At 34.1% G+C, this 23,923-nt stretch overlaps 1 protein-coding gene across 1 annotated transcript in view; it reads left to right on the top strand.

Moving 5' to 3' along the window:
* PBX4 (PBX homeobox 4) overlaps window positions 1–23,923 on the top strand; it is a 61,633-nt gene that overhangs the window by 8,915 nt on the left and 28,795 nt on the right. The window contains exon 2 of the mRNA XM_031947474.1: window positions 1,207–1,280. Within this exon, the coding sequence (XP_031803334.1) occupies window positions 1,207–1,280 (74 nt within the window). The remainder of the gene's footprint in view (window positions 1–1,206; window positions 1,281–23,923) is intronic.

The following is a 23,923-nucleotide window of genomic DNA, read 5'->3' as shown; positions in this document are numbered from 1 at the left end:
GATTAAAAGTTGACTTAGTTTCCACAACAGTATTTATTAGCAATACTTGCTATCATGACATAGTAATAAAGAACACTAGGCTCAGAGTCTTGTGCTACAGTAACTATTAGTTCTCTGCCTTTGCTTGTCTGCGAAATGATGCTAATACTCTGGATTCCTTCTCAGAGGCATTCAGGAAAAAATAGCAGTTGTATAGAGAAAACAGGAATATGAGTTATACAAACTGATTTTAGAAAGGCCTGAAAACATTTACACAAATTGATGTTGAGCAAAATAAGCAGAACTAGGAATATATTGTACACAATAATAGCAAGAATTGCGATGATCAAACTTTGAAAGACTTGGTTCATCACAGTGGTTTAGTGATCCAAAGCAATCCCAGTAGACTTTTGACAAAAAATGCCATCTTCATCCAGAGAAAGAACCAAGAAGATTTAATGTAAATCAACACAGGCTATGTTCACTTCTTTTTTCTCTTTTTATTTCTCTCCCATGGTTTTTTCCCTTTTGTTCTGATTTTTTTTTTCTCCCAATACGATTCATAAAGCAATGTGTATTAAAGATAAACAAACTTTTAAAAAAAGAAATATGAGTTATGCTTAAAGTAACATAACTTTGACACTTAAAGTACTTCAAAAGTACTTAAAACATGACTGAATACTACTGGCCATACTATAGTACTGGGTCACAGCAGTGCGCTGGGAAAAGCAGGGAGAAGTGACTGAGCTTCTTGAGCAGTAGTAAGACCATTCTGAGTGACCTCAGCAGTGGTCAAGGGAAAAAGGAGTCTAGCCTCAGCATGGATGAGATTTCCATTGGTAGGAAAGTAGACTATATAAATATATTTAAAGAACATAGGTAGTGTTTGATAAGTAAGATCAAGACTAAAGGAAGCTATAAATTAAGTGAACCAGTTTAGGTTGGTCTTGTTTCCCTTACCCCTACCTCCCACTCCTGGCCAGATAATATTTGCTCTCTTTATATGCAGAACTCAATATATATTCATTTTTAATATATAATATATATTCTCATGTGCATATTATATACCTCAGTAAATGTAAGCTTCTTAAGGTAGGGGTTTTCATTTTTGTATTTGTATCCCCAATGTCTGCCTGTAGTAAGCACTTGATAAATGTTTGATTGACTAATTTTGGACTGATATCCATCCTTTCTATTTCTCAAGTATCCATTCAACTTTCTTTTCAGAAAACATGCTTTGAACTGCCATCGAATGAAGCCTGCTCTCTTCAGCGTGCTCTGTGAGATCAAGGAAAAGACAGGTAAGTTATTCTTTGGGGAGGAAAATTATCTGGTATGAGCCCTTTGAGCTTTACTTGACCTTTAGTTTCTGGTTAAATCTTAAAACTTATTTTAATGGCTTACCTCTAACAGCAACCTTGATATAATGGTGGTTAATACAACTTTGTTTTGAGGCAAAACAGAGAAAGAAATAGTATTACCCGAGAAAGAAGAAAAGGCCAGAACATGCCCTGATTTTTGGAGAGGCAGCATGTGAAAGCTAGGTTCATACAAGCTAGATTAAAAAATATATACACAAATGAGATGGAACAGAGAGAGTGTCCTAGAAAGACCTGAAGAAGAGTTGGAACTTAAACTAGATCTAGAAGCAGAAGGGACAATGAGAGGGGCATAGTATTAATAAATAGCAAGGTGTCTTGGGGCTTTGGTGTTTTAGAAAGGGAATTATGACACTAGAAATCAAAGACAGCTCTGATATAATGGAAAAAACCCTGGAAATAGAATAGTCTTGACTGCATCACTTACTATGTATGTAACTTTGTTACCATCTCTTTACTTTTCAATGTCCCCATCTGTGAAATAGGAATAATATGCCTATTAAAAATATATATACACAAATGAGATGGAACAGAGAGAGTATCCTAGAAAGACCTGAAGAAGAGTTGGAACTTAAACTAGATCTAGAAGCAGAAGGGACAATGAGAGGGGCATAGTATTAATAAATAGCAAGGTGTCTTGGGGCTTTGGTTTTTTAGAAAGGGAATTATGACACTAGAAATCAAAGACAGCTCTGATATAATGGAAAAAACCCTGGAAATAGAATAGTCTTGACTGCATCACTTACTATGTATGTAACTTTGTTACCATCTCTTTACTTTTCAATGTCCCCATCTGTGAAATAGGAATAATATGCCTATTTACACTGTCTACTGAAGGAAATTGTCATGAGGATAAAATAATAGGATGAATGTAAGGCACGGTTTAAACGAAAAAGTCTGTGTAAAAGTCAGCTATTATGTTTATAATTAGATTATGCATTGCTAAAGCAAACACTGATTTAAAAAAAACACTTATTTTAGCTAGAAAAACAACAGTCAAAGGGGAGGTAGAGAGACAATTTGGAACTGAAAAATTGTTAAACATTGTTTTTGCATGTAATTGGGGGAAAAAGTAAAATGCTGAATTTTTAAACTAAAAAGATAAATTGACAGTCGAGGAGAAAGAAAACAAGATCAAATCAAGATACTGTAAAAATTGACAGTAAAAATTATTACTTGATTTCTTAAAGAGAACTGCTCTTTTGGGGATGAATTTGCTTTGAAAGTAAGGTGTAGCTTGTAATTGGATTGTGTGTCTCAAATAAAATTGTTTTGGTGAAATAGCTGGAATAGCAGAAATAAATTATGTATTCTCATTCTTGTTAAAAAGAATACAACTTGGAGCTTGCATTTGAGTTTCATATGGTAATTGAAAAACAGTTCATTTTAAAACTTTTATTCATTAAAAAATAAAATGCTATTTTTTTAATTTTTTCTCAAATTAAGACCTTTATCTTCCTTAAGTTATCATTAATGGGTTGAAAATTAGCTTCTCTATTAAGCAGCTAACACAAATATCTTATTATGTCACCTCTTATGTGGTTATATTTCAGTATATTGGTATTTAAGATGACCAAATGAACTGGAAGAACATAACACTTTCACCTTTCTGTACTTTCAAAGTATATACTTATACAGATGTGTGTGTGTGTGTGTGTGTGTGTGTGTGTGTGTGTGTGTGTGTTGGTTATCTTTGGTGTGCTTCTACCAGTCAGCGTATTTGGTTTTTAAAACCTTTGCATCTTGGTTACACTACATTCCTTTTGGTCTTACAGATTTGTGAATGTCTGATGACCTGTCTGTCCTTTATTTAAATTATGGAGAGCAGATGTTACAGCTTCTAGCAAACAAAAGCCTGGACATATTGTAGCAGAAGGGTTAGACTCTCTTTGTGACCTAGTCACACAAGCTTCTTTTTCTATCATTGAATTGGTTTAAGAAATGCTTGTCCCCCAGATCCCTCCCTCATACTTCCTTTGTTATCCCTTCAGCTTTCTGCATAATAGATTGGCTAAGCAGTGTTCCTGCTATTGAATAGTTAGCTTGAAAAAAGTATGATATTTCTATTGCTTGAGAATCTGAAAAAAGGAGAAAATATTTTACTTAAAATTACACACATATGGGCACACACACATCTATGATTTAATATATATCATTTTAAAACAGTTGCCAAGATTTATTCCCTTCTCCATCACTTGATTACTTTTTAACTATTATAAAATAAAATAATGCAATGATCATCCAAGCTTCCTTTTTCTTAGAATCTAATCTAGAAAATGTAGCTTTCAAGCATAGCCTGTCTCTATGAGATTGTGTGAACTTAATGGATTCATCTATTCAATTTTAGTTCATTGAATCCTTGTTTCTCTTAGTTTCTAGATTGTTTTCTTGAGGGTAGTGACTATTGCATGTCATTTTAATTTGTTTTGCATAACTCCAAGTGCAGTGCATGAATTTGTGGCTCTTTAAATGCTTTTGATGGTTACTCCTTCTGTGGGGCATTAATTGTAAAGTTTTACATTCTTGTTAAACTTAGGAGATTCAGCAGCAGGATGATAATTTGTAGAATATACTATACAATGCTAAGTGGAGATTGGATGACACCAAACAAAATAACTCTTGCCTTTACAAAGCTTGTTACGTTAAGAAATATTTTAATAATAATAGTTACATTTATAAGGAAGAAATATGCAATATAACTAGAACATTTTATGTTCTAATTGTTCTAAATGTTCTAAAAACTGGTTCTAATTTCTCATTTTGTTGATTGTTCATTTGTTGGAAAAAGTCAGGTTAAGAGTAATTTTCTATGAACTGAACGAGCTACACCCAGGGAAAGAACTCTGGGAGATGACTATGAACCACTACATAGAATTCCCAATCCCTCTATTTTTGTCCACCTGCATTTTTGATTTCCTTCACAGGCTAATTGTACAGTATTTCAAAGTCTGACTCTTTTTATACAGCAAATTAACTGTTTGGACATGTATACATATATTGTATTTAGCTTATACTTTAACATATTTAACATGTATTGGTCAACCTACCATCTGGGGGAAGGGGTGGAGGGAAGGAGAGAAAAAGTTGGAACAAAAGGATTTGCAACTGTCAATGCTGAAAAATTGCCTATGCATATATCTTGTAAATAAAAAGCTATAAAAAAAACAAAAGAGCAATTTTCTATTATAGCCTTATATAGGTAATCTAATATTACAGTATTTTTTCCTACTTGAGACAAAGAAGAGAGAGAGAAAGAGAGAGAAGAGAAGAGAAGAGAAAAGAAAAGAAGAGAAGAGAGAGCATGCACCAACTTGTTAGCATTCTAAGGACCAGAGAAAAATGTTCTAAGGACCAAAAAGAACAGTAAACTTAAATGTGTCCTTAATATGGTAGCACTCCTTTTTGATGATATCCATTTGCCTTCAGGCTAAACTCTTCCTTTTTGGGTGATACCCCACTTTTTTCTTTCATTTAGTAAGCTTGTTCAAAGTCAAATCTTTTTTTGGTAAAGAAGTAGAGGACATTATATATGCCTACAGGTATTTGTGCAGTTTACTTTCTGTTGGGAAGAAATGATATGCACTCATCTGAGTAAATGGAAACTTATCTATAAAGTAGATACAAAATAGTGAGGAAAGAGGCCCTGGTAGTTTGGGGTTTCAGAAAAGAACTTTATGTAGAATGTGGCCCCCGAGCTGAGCTTTAAAGGAAGTTAGGAATTACGGGACAGAAATAAAGAGGGAGTACATTTCAGGTATGGGGAAAAGCTGAAGGCACTACAAGGGTTGATGGAATGTTGAGTTCTGGAAACAAAAAATAGGCCAGTTTAGCTGGAATGTAAAATGCAGGAAGGGTAGTAATGTATAATAAGTCTGGACAGGTAGGATAGAGCATATAAACCTCTTCCAAGAAATCTTTCTTTACTGACTCATTCTAGTTCATGTTCTTCTAACTTTGTATTGCTTTAGGCTTAACTGTCTTGCTTGAAATACATTTCAAGTACTTGTTTTTGTCTTCTAGTATAGTGCTATACTTGCTGTACATTTAATCAATCAGAAATCATTTTAAGAATTATCCAGCATGACTTTACTTGCCAGGATTGTACTTATGCCAAGCAAATCCTATTGTGCTGTGGTGGCATACACACAAAATAAAAAGTTTTAAAGGAATTACTATAAATAATTTATAACATAATGGAACACTTCTTGCTGACCAATTCACCATTCTTCTATGAGTAGTGTGTTAGCTTATGTAGGTCAATGTAGATTTGACTTTTATTTTATTACAGAACTTTGGTAGTATAAAATCAGTGACCCTCCCCTCCTGATACTGTTTCATGTTATTTTGTGTACAAAATTGTGATCCTCCAGTGCAAGTAGTATTAAACAAACTAAACTTTCTGACTCATTTGCATTTTGAGAGGCAAATAGACCTTCTAGTTTTTTCTCATTTCTTATTCTTTTTGACCTCTCTACAGCCTTTGACATTCTTGATCATGTTTTTTTCCCTTTAGGTTTTCATGACATTACTTTCTCTCGGTTCTTTTCTTGTCTAAACGTTCCTCATTCTCTTTGGCTATATTTTCATCTTTTCTTTTATTTATTTATTTAAAACTTTATTTACAGAGCATACCATAATTTTAATTTTTCCAACATTGACCCTTGCAAAACTTTTTGTTCCAAATTTTTCCTTCCTACCTGGCAGGTAGTCCAATACATATTAAATATATGTATACATATTTATACAGTTATCTTGCTGCACAAAAAAAATCAGATCAAGAAGGAAGGAAAAGAAAAAGTGACAAAGAAAACAAAATGCAGGCAAATAACAACAGAGAAAATGAGAATGCTAGGTTGTGTTCCATACTCTGTTCCCATGGTTCTCTCTCTTGGGGTAGATGGTTCTCTTCATCACTGAACAAGTGGAAATGTTCAGTGTTCAATGTTCAGGAACTGAATCCTCTCATTGTTGAAGAGAGCCACGCCCATCAGAATTGATCGTGGTATAGTCTTGTTGTTGTGTATCAATAATGATCTCCCGATTCTGCTCATTCATTTAGCATCAGTTCATGTAAGCCTCTTCAAACCTCTCTGAAATCATCCTGCTTGTCATTTCTTCTTATAGAACAATAGTATTCTGGGGGCAGCTAGGTGGCACAGTGGATAGAGCACCAGCCCTAAAGTCAGGAGAACCTAATTTCAAATTTGGTCTCAGATACTTAACACTTCCTGTCTGTGTGACTCTGGGCAAGTCACTTAACCCCAATTGCCTCAGCAAAAGAATAGTATTCCATAGCATTCATATACCACAATTTATTCAGCCATTCTCCAATTGATAGGTACCCACTCAGTTTTCCAGTTTCTTGTCACTACAAAGAAGGCTGCCACAAACATTTTTGCACATCTGGGTCCCTTTCCTTCCTTTAAGATACCTTTGGGATATAAGCCCTATAGAAACACTGCTGGATCAAAGGGTATGCACAGTTTGATAACTTTTTGAGCATAGTTCCAAACTGTTCTCCAGAATGATTGGATCTTTCACAGTTCCACCAACAATGTTATCAGTGTCCCAGTTTTCCCATATCCCCTCCAATATTCATTGCTATCATTTCCTGTCATTCTAGCCAATCTGAGAGGTGTGTAGTGGGTATCTCAGAGTTGTCTTTTAATTTGCATTTTTCTGATAAGTAGTGATTTGGAGCACTTATTCATGTGATTACAAATAGTTTCAATTTCTTCATCTGAAAATTGGCTGTTCGTATCCTTTGACCACTTATAAATTGGAGAATGGCTTGAACTATTATAAATTCGAGTTAATTCTCTATATATTTTAAAAGTAAGGCCTTTATCAGATCCTTTGGATGTAAAAATGTTTTCCCAATTTATTGCTTCCCTTCTAATCTTGTCTGTATTAGTTTTGTTTATACAAAACCTTTTTAACTTAATATAATCAAAATTATCTATTTTGTGATCAGAAATGATCTCTAGTTCTTCTTTGGTCACAAATTCCTTCCTCCTCCACAAATCTAAGAGGTAAACTATCATATGTTCTTCTAATTTGTTTATTATATCATTCTTTATGTCTAGATCATGAACCCATTTCAATTTTATCTTGGTATACAACTTAGGTGTGGTCTATGCCTGCTTTCTGTCATACTAGTTTCCAATTTTCCCAGCAGTTTTTGTCAAATAGTAAATTCTTATCCAAAAAGTTGGGGCTTTTAGGTTTGTCAAATATTAGTTTGCTATAGTCATTGACTATTTTGTTCTAGGAACCTAACCTATTCCACTGATCAACTTCTCTCCTTCTCAGTCAGTTCCAAATGGTTTTGATGACTGCTGCTTTGTAAATATAGTTTTAGATCTGGTACAACAAGGCCACCTTCATTTGCTTTTCTCTTCATGAATTCCTTTGAAATTCTTGACCTTTTGTTCGTCCAGATGAATTTTATTATTTTTTCTAGGTCAGTAAAATAGTTTTCTTGGAAGTCTGATTGGTATAGCACTAAATAAATAGATTAGTTTAGAGAGTATTGTCATCTTTATTATATTTGCTCAACCTATCCAAGAGCACTTGATATTTTTCCAATTGCTTAGATCTGCCTTTATTTGTATGGAAAGTGTTTTGTAGTTTTGCTCATATAGTTCCTGACTTTCTCTTGGCAGATAGATTCCCAAATATTTTATACTATCAACAGTTATTTTAAATGAATTCCTCTTTGTTTCTCTTGTGTTGGATTTTGTTAGTGATGTATAAAAATGCTAATGATTTATGTGGATTTATTTTGTATCCTGCAACTTTGCGGAAGTTGTGGATTATTTATAGTAGTTTTTTAGTTGATTCTCTAGGGAGGAGTATCTTCATCTTGCCCAGTTATTCTCCAAGGTTCTGTGCTGATCCTTTTTTTTTCCTCCTTATGCTTTTGGTGATCTCATAATATATATATATATATATATATATATATATATATATATATATATATAATTTCAGTTATTTTAAATTAAAAATTTCTTATACTAATAAAATCATTGTAGCCAAGGACAGAAAGAATGCAGTACACTGGGGAAGAAACTTTAATAGACAATCTTATCAGATAGGATGTGATTGTATTGGAATACCACTGTGGTATAGGAAATAGGTTGATTTAGAAAAACATGGAAAGACTTGGGTTTATAAAGGAAAATGAAGAGAATGACAAGTAAAAATAAATACAGCACGGTGTTTACATATTTATGTATGTTTATAGATATCTATGTATATGGATATATATGTGCATGTTTAATTGTAGCCTGAGAGAGGAGAGGGCGGCAAATGGTTAAAAGTGCAAAGCAGAGAACAAAAGAAAACCTAGAAGGAAACATAGAAAAGCTGGGTAGCTTTGGAAACAATATGTTGTGCTCTATAGCTCTTCTTAAAATGTAAATTTATTGTTTTATATTGAATTCTCTCATGTTCTGCTGTTTACATGAAAGTGTTTTTTCTTTTTTCTTTTATCATTTTTTATTTAAGTTTAAAATGAATAAAAAATTTACCCCAAAACAATAAATTTTAAATTCTGGACTATGTCTTTCCCCTCCTTTCTCATCCATTGAGAGGCAAGAAAAACAACCATCTTTACAAATACATAAAGCCATGCAAAACAAATTACCATATTGTTTGTGTCCTAAAATAGAAGGAAAAAGAAATAAAGAAAATATGCTTCATTTTGCACTCTTGAGTCCATTCAGCTTCTTGTTTGAATTTGGGTAGCTTATTTTATCATAAGTCTTTTGGAATTGTGGTTAGTTACTATGTTGATCAAAATTACTAAGTCTTTCAAAGTTGATTATCTTTATAATATTGCTCTTCAAAGATGTTAAGTATGTTCTTGAAATGGACTTTGCCCAGTCAACCTCCAGCTGTACTCTAGCCTTGACTATATTCAAAAGCTACTTTTGTGACTCTAGAAACATCTGAAACATTGCAAGTTAAGTTCATTGTCCAAGACCAACACTGATCTTGTACTCCTTGCCTAATTTATAAAGCTTTCTTCAGGAATTTCTCATGTTGTACATTGTATCTATAACTGGCCACAAAAGATTTCCAGATGAAGTCAGATCAGAATGTTGAGCTATCATATGTTGACTATCATAGTCCCACATTGTACATTGTATCATCAATGCTACCTCAAGAATAGATTACAGATTTATAACTACAAAAAAAAAAAAAAAAAAAAAAAAAAAGACTTCAGAACATGCTATTTTCCCAAGTGGAGCTCTTCATTCCTTACTTCTGGTTCTTGAATTAATTTTGATTGACCTTTTCTTTTCTGATTTTATACATATTACTTGATTAAATAAAGTCTTAGTTTTAACTTTCTTTTTTTTTTTAACTTTTATTATAGCTCTTTTTTTTGTTTTTTTGTTTTATTTTGTTTTCCTTTTTGTGGTTTTTCCCTTTTGTTCTTCTTTTTCTTTCTTTCTTTTTTTTAATAGCTTTTTATTTTCAAGATATATGCATGGGTAACTTTTCAGCATTGACCCTTGCAAAACCTTTTGTTCCAATTTTTCTCTCCTTCCCTTCCCCCCCAACCCCTACCCCAGGTGGCAGGTAGACCAATACCTATTAAATATGTTAAAGTAAATGTTAAATACAATATATGTATACATGTCCATACAGTTATTTTGCTGCACAAAAAGAATCAGACTCTGAAATAGTCTACAATTGGCCTGTGAAGGAAATCCAAAATGCAGGCGGACAAAAACAGAGGGATTGAAAATGCTATGTAGTGGTTCACACTCATTTCCCAGAGTTCTTTTGCTGGATGTTAGCTTTTTATTTTTTAAAATACATGCAAAGATAGTTTTCAACATTCACCTGTGAATTCCAATTTTTCTTCCTCCCTTTCCCCATCCCCTGTCCCTTAGACATTAAGACAGTCCAAGTTAAATATATGCAGTTGTTCTAAACATAGTTCCACATTTATCATGACACACAAGAAAAATCAGATTAAAAAAAGAGAAAAAAAAACAAGAAAGAAAAAATAAGCAAACCCAACAACAACAAAGGTGAAAATACTGTGTTGTGATTCACATAGAGTCCCCATACAAGTCTATTAGAATTGGCCTAAATCTCCTTGTTGAAAAGAGCCAAGTCCACCACAGTTAATTATCATGTAATCTTCTTATTGTGTGTACAATGTTCTCTTGGTTCTCACTTCACTTAGCATCAGTTCATGTAAATCTCTCCAGCCCTTTCTGAAATCATCCTATTGATCATTTCCTATAGAACAATAATATTTCATTATTCACATACTATAATTTATTCAGTCATTCCCCAACTGATAGTCATCCATTCAGTTTCTACTTCCTTGCCACTACAAAAAGGGCTGCTACAAACATTTTTGCACATTTGTGTCTTTTTCCCTTTTTTACGATCTCTTTGGGATTCAGACTCAGTAGTGAGACTACTGGATCAAAGGGAACAGTTTGATAGCCCTTTGAGCATAGTTCCAAATTGCTTTTCAGAATGGTTGGACTAATAACTTTCTTTCAAACTTTAGTTTGGGTACTCCTGATATAGCAGAGATTGTTTATTATCCTTGACCCTCTCCTTCATGTCAATTTCATCATCAGTTTAAAACATTTAAAGTAAAAAAAAATTGGGTATTAATTTCTAATTACTTCAAAAGGAAATATATTTGTAACATGTAAAGAAAATCTTAAGTATAATTGCCTTCTTTTATTTTGTGCTATTCTTGTTCCTGTCCCTAACTTTTTTCTAAAAGGTTCTTCCAGTTATATATTGCCATTCCATAATCTTTTCCAGATGTCATCGATATCTTTATGCCATTTGTTGGATACAAGTTATGAAAAATGAGTAGTGTCTATAATAATAAATACTATATACTATAATAATAATTACTCATATAGTCTTTTAAAGTTTAAAAAGTATTATATAGGTGTCTCAAATCCTCAGAGCAATCCTTTGAGGGAAGCACTGCAGGTAAGGTTTTCCCATTTTACAGACTGATGTTAAATCAATTATATACATTTGTTAAGCATCATGCTAAGGACTGAGGATAGTACAATAGAGACAAAAGACCGTTGGTGCCCTCAAGGATATAACAATCTAACATGTACAACATGTTAGAACATGTACACATGGAACATGGAAACAACATGTACAAAATAGGCTTTATACAGGATAAATAAGAAATAATTAGCAGAAAGTACTGGGATTAAGAAGGGTTAGTGAAGACTACCTCTTAAGAAGATGGATTTTAGTTGGTAGTTAAAGGAAACTAAGAGGTCAGTAGATGGAGTGGAGGAGAGAGAACATTCCAGGTATAGAAGCCAGCTAAAGAGAATGCCCAGAACCAATTTCCATTCTCTGTTCTCCAAGATCAAAATTAGTGGTTATTAACTATCACCTTCTTTTTAATGTTCTTTTTATTTACATATTGTAGTCACTATATCTATTCTTCTGGTTTTGCTTTTTCATTTTTTTTAACAAAAAAATTTGTCATTTCTTACAAGAGTAATTAAAGAGATAGTTATAAATATGTAAAAAGGAAACAATCACTTAAAACAACCAGCTTTATCAAGAAAAGATCATTCTAGACTAATCTAATTTCCTTTTTTGAGGGAGTTACTAAAAACTGGGACAACTGAGAAATACCATAGAGATGGCTTACCTGAATTTCAGCAAAATTTTTCATGTAGTCTCTTATGCTATTTATATGGACAAGATGGACTGGATATAATGGAAATAATTAGGTGGTATGGGAACTATTTAAATGACTAGAACCAGAGTCATCACTAATAGATGGCAGCTTGGAGGGATATCTATAGTAGAAACAACCCATCCTTGATCTTTATCTGTTTAGTTGTTTATTTTTGTTTATTTATTTATTACTAATTACTTACAAAAAGACAAGAGGGAACAACATGACATAGTGGAAAGAGAGCTGGCCTTTATGTTAAGATCTGGATTCAGGTCCTTTTGGTATATATGGACTATGTGATCATGGACAGGTCACTTAATCAGGACACTTAATCGTGTCCCGTGGAATTCTTAAGACCCTGCAATTTGTAGAGAAGGTCACGGTTCTGAATTGGTAGAAGTTATTTATTATGTGCTAAAACTCCCAGTTCTAGAAAACAAACAAACAAAAAATGAAGCAGACTTATCAAATTTGCAGAAGACATTGTGTACATGCAGAGCTGAACAATCATTCATATGAGAGATAACTGTTGTTTTAATGCTCTGAAAGTGGGAGATACAGATATCCTATGGCAGTCCAATAATATGTTCATATGCTTAACAGAAAGATAATATTCAGAAGGAAGGGTATGATTGCTGACTTCTAGCATTTGTATTTTAAAGGCTTTCATATGAAAGGGACAATTAAAGCTGTTTTTGATTCTACAATGCAGGACTAGGAGCTTTGGGTGGAATCTGCAGAAAAAGTTTTAGGCTTACTCTAAAGAAGGGGAGAGGCAAAAGATTGAAAGATAGAGGACAGTGAGAGGTCAGCAATTAAAGCCATAGAATCCAACCCTCTTATTTTACAGATAAGGAAATTGAGGCCCAGCCAAGTTTGTGACCTTGTTTGTGATCACACAAGTAGTAAGCATCAGGACAGAATTTTAACTCAGGCCCACAGACTCTTTCCAGGTTACCATACTGTGAAATGGACAAATGATTTGCAGAACAAAAGTCAGAAACATGCAGTAATTTTGACATTAGACTACATAAGCTTGGGCATCATTAATATAGAGGTAGAAAATAAAGAGTTTGATACAAGGTTCTGATTCTTCTTGTAGGAAACTTATTTCCTTACAGTTTTCTGTTGCTACTTTTTAGTTAAAATTGGAATATTCCTAAACTCAATCTATAAGTTTAACTGTTCATTTATTTACAAATTCTTATTTTGAAAAGTAAGGATAACATTTCCAACAACTTTGACATAGCCATTTTTATGAATTTTGAGACCTTTTTCTTTAGCACTGTTGCCATGTGCAAAAATATCTGGAGAGGAAAACAAGCCTAAACAAAATGACATATCATTTTTATTTTGGCATCAGCAATCTCATACAGTTCATTACGGAATTGCAGATTTTTAATTAATGATATGTAAATATATTGTAATGAATTTAATTTGCATATTGAGTGAGGTTTCAGCACCTTGGGTGGTTATGTATTTTAATTACTGATTAATTAGAAATGATGGAAATTTCATTTGGCTTAGTATAATTATTCTACATTTTGATGAACATTTAGTGAGTCTTATGCTGGAGAATGCACAATACCATGTGTTACAGCAGTGATTTTATAGATTGTTAAAAGAATGTAAAAAATTGTGGCTTGAGGAATGGGAAATTTTAGTAAATCTAAAGAAAAATACATTTAAGTTCTGTTTTAAGTTATCACAGTTTTCTCTCTAAAAATACAGACATCAGTAAAACCTCATATTCTAAAAATCCCATTGTGAATTAGGGTTTGTAACTCAAATTTTACTTTCCTATAGAGACAATGTTAGGTGGTGGCTAGGTTTCAAAGCTATCTCACAAAGGCCTGTTTAATCCAGAATTGTATGTTTTTCTGTTGAACCAGACCTTGGTAGGAAGATTCTCAGGAGAAAATATGGCAGAGGGTTTTTTTCATTCTCTTCCAAAAATCTCTCCCCCATGCTATCCCCTAGTTTTCTCACTTCTCTACAAGTTTAGAAGATTTCTAAACTTCCTTAAATGTGTATATGTTGTTTCCTCTTAAACCCAAGTGAGAGAAAAGTTCCAGTATTGCTAGCAATGATAGGTGACAATGCCTTAGTAGTTCATTTCCATGGAATACTCTGGGAATTCTCCAGTAGTAAAAGGGTGGGAAATGACTAGTGTGAGGACTCTTGTGCCTCAATCAACTAAAACAAGAATGAGTTTGTAAGAAGATATCATTAGAGACATGAAAAGGAGTACAACAACTTTGATTCTCATACATATTGAATTTTGCTAAAGACTTTTTAAATTGGGAGTTATATTTTGTTAAGAGCTATTAAGTCACTTTCACAGAATCACAGATTTGTAAGGAATTCAGAGGCTATCCAGTTCAACCTATACTTTGGTTTCCACCTAACATTTCTTCAGTCCCAAATCTCATGTTTTTCTGTTTATAGACTGGATTTTTATAGAAAAAAGCATAGAACAGGTATCTTAACTCCTGAAGATTCCACAGTTTAGTTGGAGAGATAAGATTTAAACATATGGAATAAGCAATCCCCTTAAAAATAAAAGGAAGTGCTAAATTGTATAAGATGGGACTATGAAAATTTAACCTATGAGTTATGTTTCTCTTTTATAAAATGAGCACTCTGGGCTTTAGAGAATTTTAAACTACAATCCTATGATAATAGTTTAGAAAAGGTGGGAAGATGAATGAAGGCTAGAAAGTCAAAGAAGGATTCAAGGAGATTAGTCTTGAGCTGGAGCTTGATATATCCAGCTCGAGTCTTGTCTTCAGTGAAGCCTTTCCTAATTCCTTCTCAGTTAAAAATAATCTTTCTCTTGTCTCTCTTGTCTCCTGATTTCTCCTTGGACTAAAGATATTCCAATTTATACTATTGTCCCTTGTATATTTGTCTTATCACCTTACTGAATGAAGTGTGCCTTCCTTGAAAACATGAACTATTTCATTTAATTTTTGTCTTCCTACTCCCAGCAAAACCTACTATGTGAGAGCATATATGTTTAATTAATAGTTATTAAATTGTGGTGTTAAGTTCTACTTAAGGAGAACAATATAAAAGAAAACATGAGCTTTTTGAATAAGCATGTTGAAGTAAGTTTTTTTTTAGGTTTTCGAATATGAAAGTGAAATTTTAAGGAAAATTAGAATGGATTGAATGAGGGAGAGAAGAAATTTAGATTTGTGGTGATGAGTGCTATAACAGGAACGGTAGCAGTGGGGATGAAAAATAAGGAATGGTTAGAAGAATTTTTTTTTCTATTTGTCTCAGTGTCATTTTAAAAGTTAGGATAAGATAGGCTTATATATATATATATATGATGTATATGTAAGATATACATATCTTAATACTTCAAGGATCTTTGATATCACCAGCATAGTATTCCCTCTACTGAAGATAGATGATAGCATCTTTTTTCCATAGGAGATTGTCATAGTGACTTGTAGCCAAAACAATTCATCAGTTAGTGACTGGTTTGTGACTGGCTGATTCTTGAATGATACACTTTGTGTAGGTTGTCTACAGTCTTGCACCCCAATGTTTTATATATATATCATTCTCTACCTCGAGTTATACTTTATCAATCTTCTGAAGCTTTTGAAAGTTTTTCTTTAATAATTGTGGTCATTTTGTAAATATCTTGATTCTGCATATTTCATCACTTCATATGGCTTCCCAATTTTGCGTTCTTTCTATCATTTTTTGGGTACAATTATCCATTATTTTCATATACTACAATTTACATTCCCCAGTTTGATGGGTACCCATTTTGTTTCCATTTCTTCACTACAACAAAAAGTGCTGCTCTCCATATTTTCATATGAATTCTTTTCTTCTGCCATTGACTTCTTTGAGGTATAATAGCTAAAATATTTATCACTCTGCAGATACAAACTGGTAATGAGTGAACATATGTAAGTAGAAAGAGTATAAGATTTAGAATTAAAGGACCTAGGTTCAGATTGGCTCTGCTGCTTCCTTCCTCTGTGACCTTATACAACATATTTATTCATCTCTTTGGGCCTTAGTTTCCTGAATTGTTAAATAAGGGGGTTGGGCCAAACAATCTGTAAAGCCTTCCAGTTCGAAATCTATGAAAATAGTTAATAATTAGTAGACCAGTTAAGCTGGTCCTTCAACAAGCTCATTTAATCTCAACAAGCTCATTAAATTTGATTTAAAGCTGACCCTAATAAAAAAATAATAATAACTCACATTTATATAGTAATTTAAGGTTTAAAAAGCAATCTTATAACAAGTGTTAAATTTTGTATTCTAGGATCTTTGAAATTATTTCCAGAGTGGAAATAGGGATTTCTCTCAGATAGTTTGAACTTTAATGTTTTTGTTATGTACCACTGGATTTTTTTGAAAGTGGACTGGCATCACAAGATTCTGCTAGTCATTTGAGATAGAAGATCACTACTCATCTAAAGTTTTAAGAAATGAACTTTTCTATATACCTAAATAAATTGATAATGATGATATTTTCATATTCCTCCCACTTCATTTTCACCCACCCAATGAAAAATCACCAAAAATAAAACTGTTAGCTACACAAATGGAAAATGTGTCGTCATCATTAGGGAATTCTTAGTGAGTTTCAAATTGAGTTAGATCTCCTTGTCCCTTTCTGATGTTGAGAGTATTTTGTTTAGCAGTGTAGAAAGAATCTCAGATTGAATTGGATTGGATTTCACTTTATATTTGATATTAAAATAAAAGACTTTTTTACCCATTAAAAAAATTACATGCTGGGCTAAATGAAAGTTCTAGAAAATTTTTTCTTTCTATACTCTTTGCAGGCTGCCTTTTTCTCAGTCTGCAATTGGAACAATACAATGGATGAGTCAAAAAGTTGACATTATTAGTGTGGTGAACTCAGATAGGATGGTGGCAGTTGGAGAACGAACTCTTCTTGCTGCAGCACTAGCCTTGGTGTCATAGGATTTAATTTCCTGAAGTTCTAACACTGACATGTGAGTGAGTTGCTTCTCCAAAATTCCACCTCCCGTGTTGGACTCCTGCTTGTTGCAGTCCACATTTCTTTCTAAATCAGTTCTGGGGGTGGAGGCCACACTATGCTGAATAGGTCTCCTCTGAAAGTAAGGATAATCCTCTGTAATTTGGTCATGAGTCAGTGAGGATCTATCTAAATTAGAAATCTAGCCGCCTAATGGCTGCCTCTATATCAGTTTGTTGACCATAATTATTGCCAGTGCTGTTAATAGCTAACTAAAGTCAACTTTGAATTATGCTGGCCCGGTTGGGGGTCTTAGGACTAATCCAAATTGGTTTATCTAATCTTGAAATAAAGGGTGTGGGCTGCATGATATTGAAGTCATTTTCTGTTGTAGATATTATATTCAGTTCTTACCTCTATGCATATGCATATAACTTGCAGATTTCTATCTCCAGTTTGGATTTCATTCCCTTGCTTCAGACCTGCATTTCCAATTATTGTTACCATTCTTTCTCAGTTGTTCCACCAGCATCTCAAACCCAGATGTTCTAAATAGAGTCTATTATCTTTCTCAAAAAACCCCATGCTTTTCTGCCTGAATTCCTTTATGTATCAGTAATAACTTGTATTCCAAATGTGGATTCTGTTTTTGGAAGGAAAAAGAAGTCAGTAAGTTGCCATATCCTATTATATATTCAGAGTCTCAATAGTAGAAAGGACCTCAGAAATCTAGTTCAACTTAAATTTGAAGCTTAAAAGAAAGTCGCTGCTTTAAAAATAAAGGTTGTCTATATGAGGCTTCTTTGACAGTTACCACTTATTTTTCCTTCTCAGAATTTTTTCCTTCTATATCATCAGACTTGAATTTTTGAATTTTCTATTTCTCTACTTCTGCTATAGAATTTTGGATCTTGTCTCCTTATTCCTGTCCTTGACTTAATCTTTATTCATGTGGGTATTCCTCAAATTGTGGGTGTTCCCCCAGGGGTCTGATCCATCTCCTCTTATCTTAGTAATCTCATTCACCCCTTGTATAAATAGAACCCTATTCTATTTACATATTCAGCCTTAAACTTCAGTCCCTTATCACTATTTATTGGGCATTTAAAGTTAGATATCTTCATCTTAATGTCCAAAGCAGAATTTATTATCTTTCCTACTTACTTTTCCTTCTTCTGATCTTTCCTGTTCTATTGCACTACTCTTTGAATCATCTAGGTTCAGTCTTGGAGTTGTAATGCCAGAGAAACTGGGCAAGATAGAGATTAAAGAACAATTTAATAATTTATTTCTGGGCAAGATAGAGATTAAAGAACAATTTAATAATTTATTTAATGGAGAAATATATTGGGACCAAATGGATCCATGGTTTGGTCCCAGGGCTGAACAAGACTATTGTCTCAAAGAATATAGCAGTGAATGTCAGTTACAAGATTCTTTTATAGGGTAACAAGAACAATGACATAATGGGGGAGGTATCTGGATGGGGATGACCTAATGGGGGGAGGCACCTAGGATGACATAATGGAGTTACCGGAGAGGCTCCTGATATTCTAATGATATCTAAAATGGATGAAGACCTTTATCCTATCAAACATTAAGCCTAGGGAATGGTTATAACTTGAGGCAGAGTAACTGAATAGGACAATTAGGGAAACTGGGTCAGGACATTAAAAGAGAACTGTGGCACAACAGAGGCAGCTTCAACTTCATTCTTTCTCATGACACACAGTGAGGCTATAGCAAAATTTCATCATTTCTACCTCCACCAAATCCCTTATATGTCTCTACCATTTTTCATTCACACCAGCTACCACCATAATTCAGGGACTCTCTCATCTAAATTATTGCAATTAATTGAGCATAACTGGTCTTCCTGACTTCAGTATCTCTACTTCAATCTGGTTTCCACACACAATTGCCAAATATTTTTTCCTAAAGTATAGATTTCACCTTAGCAACTCTTTTCCCTTAAGATAAAGCTCTTTCTATCCTGGCCCAATCCTATCTTTTCTGGACTATTTTTCCTTTTCTTTTCCTTTTTTTTTTTTTTTTTTTTGATCAAATGTTCATTTATTATAGTTGTCTCCTTTGTGACTTTTAAATAGCTGAGCATTCTACAGTACCACTATTGATATTGTAGCCCACAGACTAAGCAGTCCCCATGGTCTCTTTAATGGTTCCATAGAAGTTTTGTCCCAGGGATCAATGTTTCATCTGTTGAGCAATGTTGATAATCTTATCAAGGCTGATGTTTCCACTGTGTTTAATATTTTTCTGCTTCTTTCTGTCCTGAAGAAATTCTTTCAAATCTTTGAGACTGAGGCTGAGACAAAAGGTACAACCTCAGTCTGAGTCTGTCTGCTCTGAATGATGAGTTTCACTGTGATCCTTAGCCTTTTCTAGTCACCAGTTGTTGTGGCAATATTGCCAACCTTTCTGGCTTGGATAATCATCGATCATCACAAACCCAGGGGACCATTTTGAGGGGCCAGAGCATATGTTGCACCAACTTTATCCCCATATACTCAAAAACATAACTTTAATTTCATTAGAATCGAACCTGGGTGGCATGGTGGTAACAAGAATAGAAGTACTCCTGGGTGTTGTGGGGTGGCTGCCAATGTCTGATGAACTAGGATTCAGGACAACTGAAATTACACCTTGATTACTCAAGCTAGGAACCAAAAGCCTTTCCCTTTTTCTTGCTGTTCTTCCTTCATTGTTCTTCCCTTCTGTTCCCCTTCTTTTTTCCACCATTACCTTGTAGTCAGTGAGTGTGTGTGTGTGTGTGTGTGTGTGTGAAAATGTTGCCTCTTATAATGTAAGCTCCTTGAAGGCAGTCAACAAACACTTATGTTCAAAGAGCTGAGGCAAAAAAAGCCTCTATTCTCAAAGTAATCCAGTCATGAAAACAGCCATATGCAAACAAGATATGTATAGGATAAATTGGAAATGTTCAACAGAGGGAGCAGGTTCTAGCATTAAGGGGAAATCAGGAAAAGCCTTATGTAGAAAAATGGTATTTTTATCTGGGACTTGGAGGATGTTAGAAAATCCAGGAGGTAATTTTATGTTGTAGACATAGGGGATGGCTATTGAGAAAGTTCTGGGTCATTCAACTTTGGGAGATAATGTCTTTCTCAGGGGAAAGCAAGGCCAGTGTCACTGGATCCCATAGTTAGTAGAGGGGAATAAGATGTAAGAAGATGTGGAAAGTGTTGGTGTTGGAGGCCTTTCATAAAAGGCTTTAAAAGCTAAATGGATAATTTTTATACTTGATCTTGGAAATAATGAGAGCAAATAGTATCTATTGAATAAAGGAATGATATGGTCATACCTGAGTTTTAGGAAGATCACTTTTATAACTGAGTGGAGAATAGCTGAAAGTAGGAGTAGGAAGAGACTTGAAGTAGGGAGATCAACCCGAAGACAATAGTCTAGGTGTTTAATACCAATGTGAGAGTAAAGATATGTGAAATATGAGAAAAAGGTAGAATTAACAGAATTTGACAAGTGACTGATGTGAGGGATGAGAAAGAGAAAGGAGTTGCAAGCCTGGATGATTGGGAAGATGGTGGTACTATCAACAGTAATGGGGAAATTGAGTTCTGTTTTGGAGGTATCTGTGGGACATGCAGTTTAACATGTTTAATAGGCTGTTGGAGATGTGAATCAAGATTAGGAGAGATGTTAATGTACTATTTCATTTTGTCTTTATTATTTCCCCAGTACCTCACTCAGTGTTTATCATATAGTAAGCATTTAATAAATGTTTGTTGATTGATTGTCTTTATCTTCTTTGGGTCATTTGAAATGTAAAGATCTAGAATCTTTGTCAGATCCTAGACCTATATCATACTACTGGGGAGAGAGAAAAAGAAGGAAGGGAGAGAGGGGGAGAGAGGGAGAGAAGGAGAGAGGGAGAGAGAGAGAGAGAGAGAGAGAGAGAGAGAGAGAGAGAGAGAGAGAGAGAGAGAGAGAGAAAGAAAGAAAGAAATATTCCAGCCAATGCATTATTGAAATCTGTTATTACTACTAAATCATGTGCCTCTTCATCTTAGTCTTGGAATTGTTTCCAGAGCTTATCTGTTTGCTCTGTCTTTTCAGATGATCTGTAGTATATTTTGATAATAAATTTCCTTATTTTTTTCCTCTATCAATGATCACCCAAATGATTTTTCCACAAAAGAACATCTGTTAATATTCAAAGCAATTCTATCTCTACTTTTTCCCCCTATAACTTGTTCCTCTGTATAAGATGTATCCTTCAGAATCATATTCCAGTCATGGGAAGTTTCCATATTTGTGAACTCAAATGTGCCTTTTTTTTTTTTTTTTTTGGTAAGGAGTTTTACTTTACCTTGCTGGTTATCCATACTTCATGCATTTTTAAATAAATATCTAAGGCAGTAAATTTGATTATTGGGTTCTTTCTTATATTTTGTTTTCTGTGAATTTCTGGAAATCTCTCACCAAGGAATTGTACTACTTATACCTCTAAAATAAATCTCACACCTGAATCTATTTTCTCTTTCTACTGCCATTCATCTCTCTTCTGGACTATTGCTGTAACTTTTTAGATAATCTTATAACTAACTTCTCTTTCTAACCCATCCTTTGTACTGCTGCCTAATTACCCTTAGGTGCACATCTAAATGTCATTGTTTTGCTCAAAATCTATTTAAGAAATTATTGCCACCATCTAGTAGGAAGATAATTAGAACCTGAACCAGGGAAGAGGCTGTATCAGTAGAGAGAAGAGGTCAGTTTTAATTGTGGAGGTAGAATGGATTATATTTGACAACTGACTGGATATGGAGGGAGATGAGCGTCAAATGTCACACCAGAATTACAAAACCACCTGTCTGTCAGGATTGTGTTGCAGTTAATGCAAATAAAGATGACTGAAGTAAGAATGGGTTATAGGGAAAATATAAATGAATTCTATTTTTGTATATGTTGAGTTGAAATAGCTAATGGGGCAGCCAGATGGAAATGTCTAGCAAGCAATTTGGTGATGCTTAATGGGAGTCCAGGAGAGAAATAAAGGCTGGATATAGACAGATTAAAATTTTTTTTTCCATACTGATATGCATACAGATAATTGAATCTGTAGCAGCTGATAAGCCCACCAAGAGAGTTTGACTGTGAAAGGAAAATATATAAGATAATAGCTTGAGAGGATAATAGAGATAGGTTAAAGATTTTTTTTTTTAAGATAGGAGAGACTTGGACATGTTTGGAGTAGAAATTTGGGATAAACAAATGTATTAGGAGAGATTGAAGATGATAGATAGGAATTGATCCAGAAGATAAGCTAGTGCCTAGAGGAAATACTGGGGGAATGGAATCCAGGACACAAGAGGAGAGGTTTTTCTTGGCAAGGACAAGAGCCATTTTTTCATCAGACACTGGAGAAAAGAAGATGAGAACAGGAGGGGGGTGTGATGAAGAGAGGGTTTGAGATGTGAAGAAGGTTCCTTTGCTGAGAGAGAAAGGAAAGGAGATAGATAGTAAGTTTGAAGAAAGAGGAAAAGTTTATAAAATAGCTTCTTTGGATTTAGAGTTAGAGAAAAAGAAAAAGGATTGCCATGCAGCAGCAGCAAAGACCTAGTAAATAGTAAATAACAAATTCCCAGCCACACTTGAATAGGAGATAAGACAAGGGATCAGAATAACCTAGGATTGGGATCTGACAGTAAAATGAAGAGGATGAAGTTCACCTGATATCATAATGGGGCGAGAGAAATGATAAATTGGGAGAACAGGGAGGAATGGACAGACTAGTGGTCATGGTACTGTTAAAGAGTAGCTTCAGAAGGAATAGGGCAGGGAAGAGTTTGAAGAATAGTAGAGAAGAATATTAAAAGTTCTGGGTCATAGTAATAGAACAATTATGAGTAATAGACCAGTGATTCAACTATCCCTTTGTGTAACTGAAATAGTATGAAGGTAGGACAGATGGGAATTTAGGAGGTAGATGAATTGATGGGCTTTGAAGTCCCCAGACTGAGGAAAAGAGGTGGAGAGGAAGTCTTTGAGCCACGTCCTGAATTTGAGAAAGAAGAAAGAATGAGTTGGTAATTCAATATTTAATTATGGAACTATGGTCAAGGCACTTGGCTAATTGCTAGAGAGCCGAAGACAAATTGAGAACAGTCTTTTCCCTCAAGGAGTTTAACTTCTGTTTTAAAGGTATAGTACAAGTAAGTAAATGCAAGATTATATACAAAATTATTTTAAGAGGGAAAACTCTTAGGAATCAGGAGAGGACTCATGGAGGACATAGCTAGCACGTGAACTGTGCTTTAAGAGACCTTGGGATTCTGAAAAGCTGAGAAGAGGAGAGAGGGCTTTCTAGATACAGATAACCATTTGTGCAAAAATGCAGGTATTGAAAATGGAATGTGTCATGGTACAACAGCTAGCAGTCCTGTTTGACAGGAATTGAGAATATATGAAGGGAGCTAGTTTGACATAAAACTAGAAAGGTAAGTGGGAGCCAAATTATGACTTTAGAATTTAAAACTGAAAGTGACCACCAAAAGTTTCTTAATCCCACATTTTTTTTTTAATAGCCTTTTATTTACAGGTTATATGCATGGGTAACTTTACAGCATTAACAATTGCCAAACCTCTTGTTCCAATTTTTCACCTCTTACCTCCCACCCCCTCCCCTAGATGGCAGGATGACCAGTAGATGTTAAATACATTAAAATATAAATTAGATACACAATAAGTATACATGACCAAAACATTATTTTGCTGTATAAAAAGAATCAGACTCTGAAATATTGTACAATTAGCTTGTGAAGGAAATCAAAAATGCAGGTGGGCATAAATATAGGGATTGGGAATTCAATGTAGTGGTTCCTT

This window comes from Sarcophilus harrisii, chromosome 1 (assembly GCF_902635505.1).
Source record: "Sarcophilus harrisii chromosome 1, mSarHar1.11, whole genome shotgun sequence".
NCBI lineage: Eukaryota > Metazoa > Chordata > Mammalia > Dasyuromorphia > Dasyuridae > Sarcophilus > Sarcophilus harrisii.
This window is presented reverse-complemented; position numbering and strand designations above follow the sequence as displayed.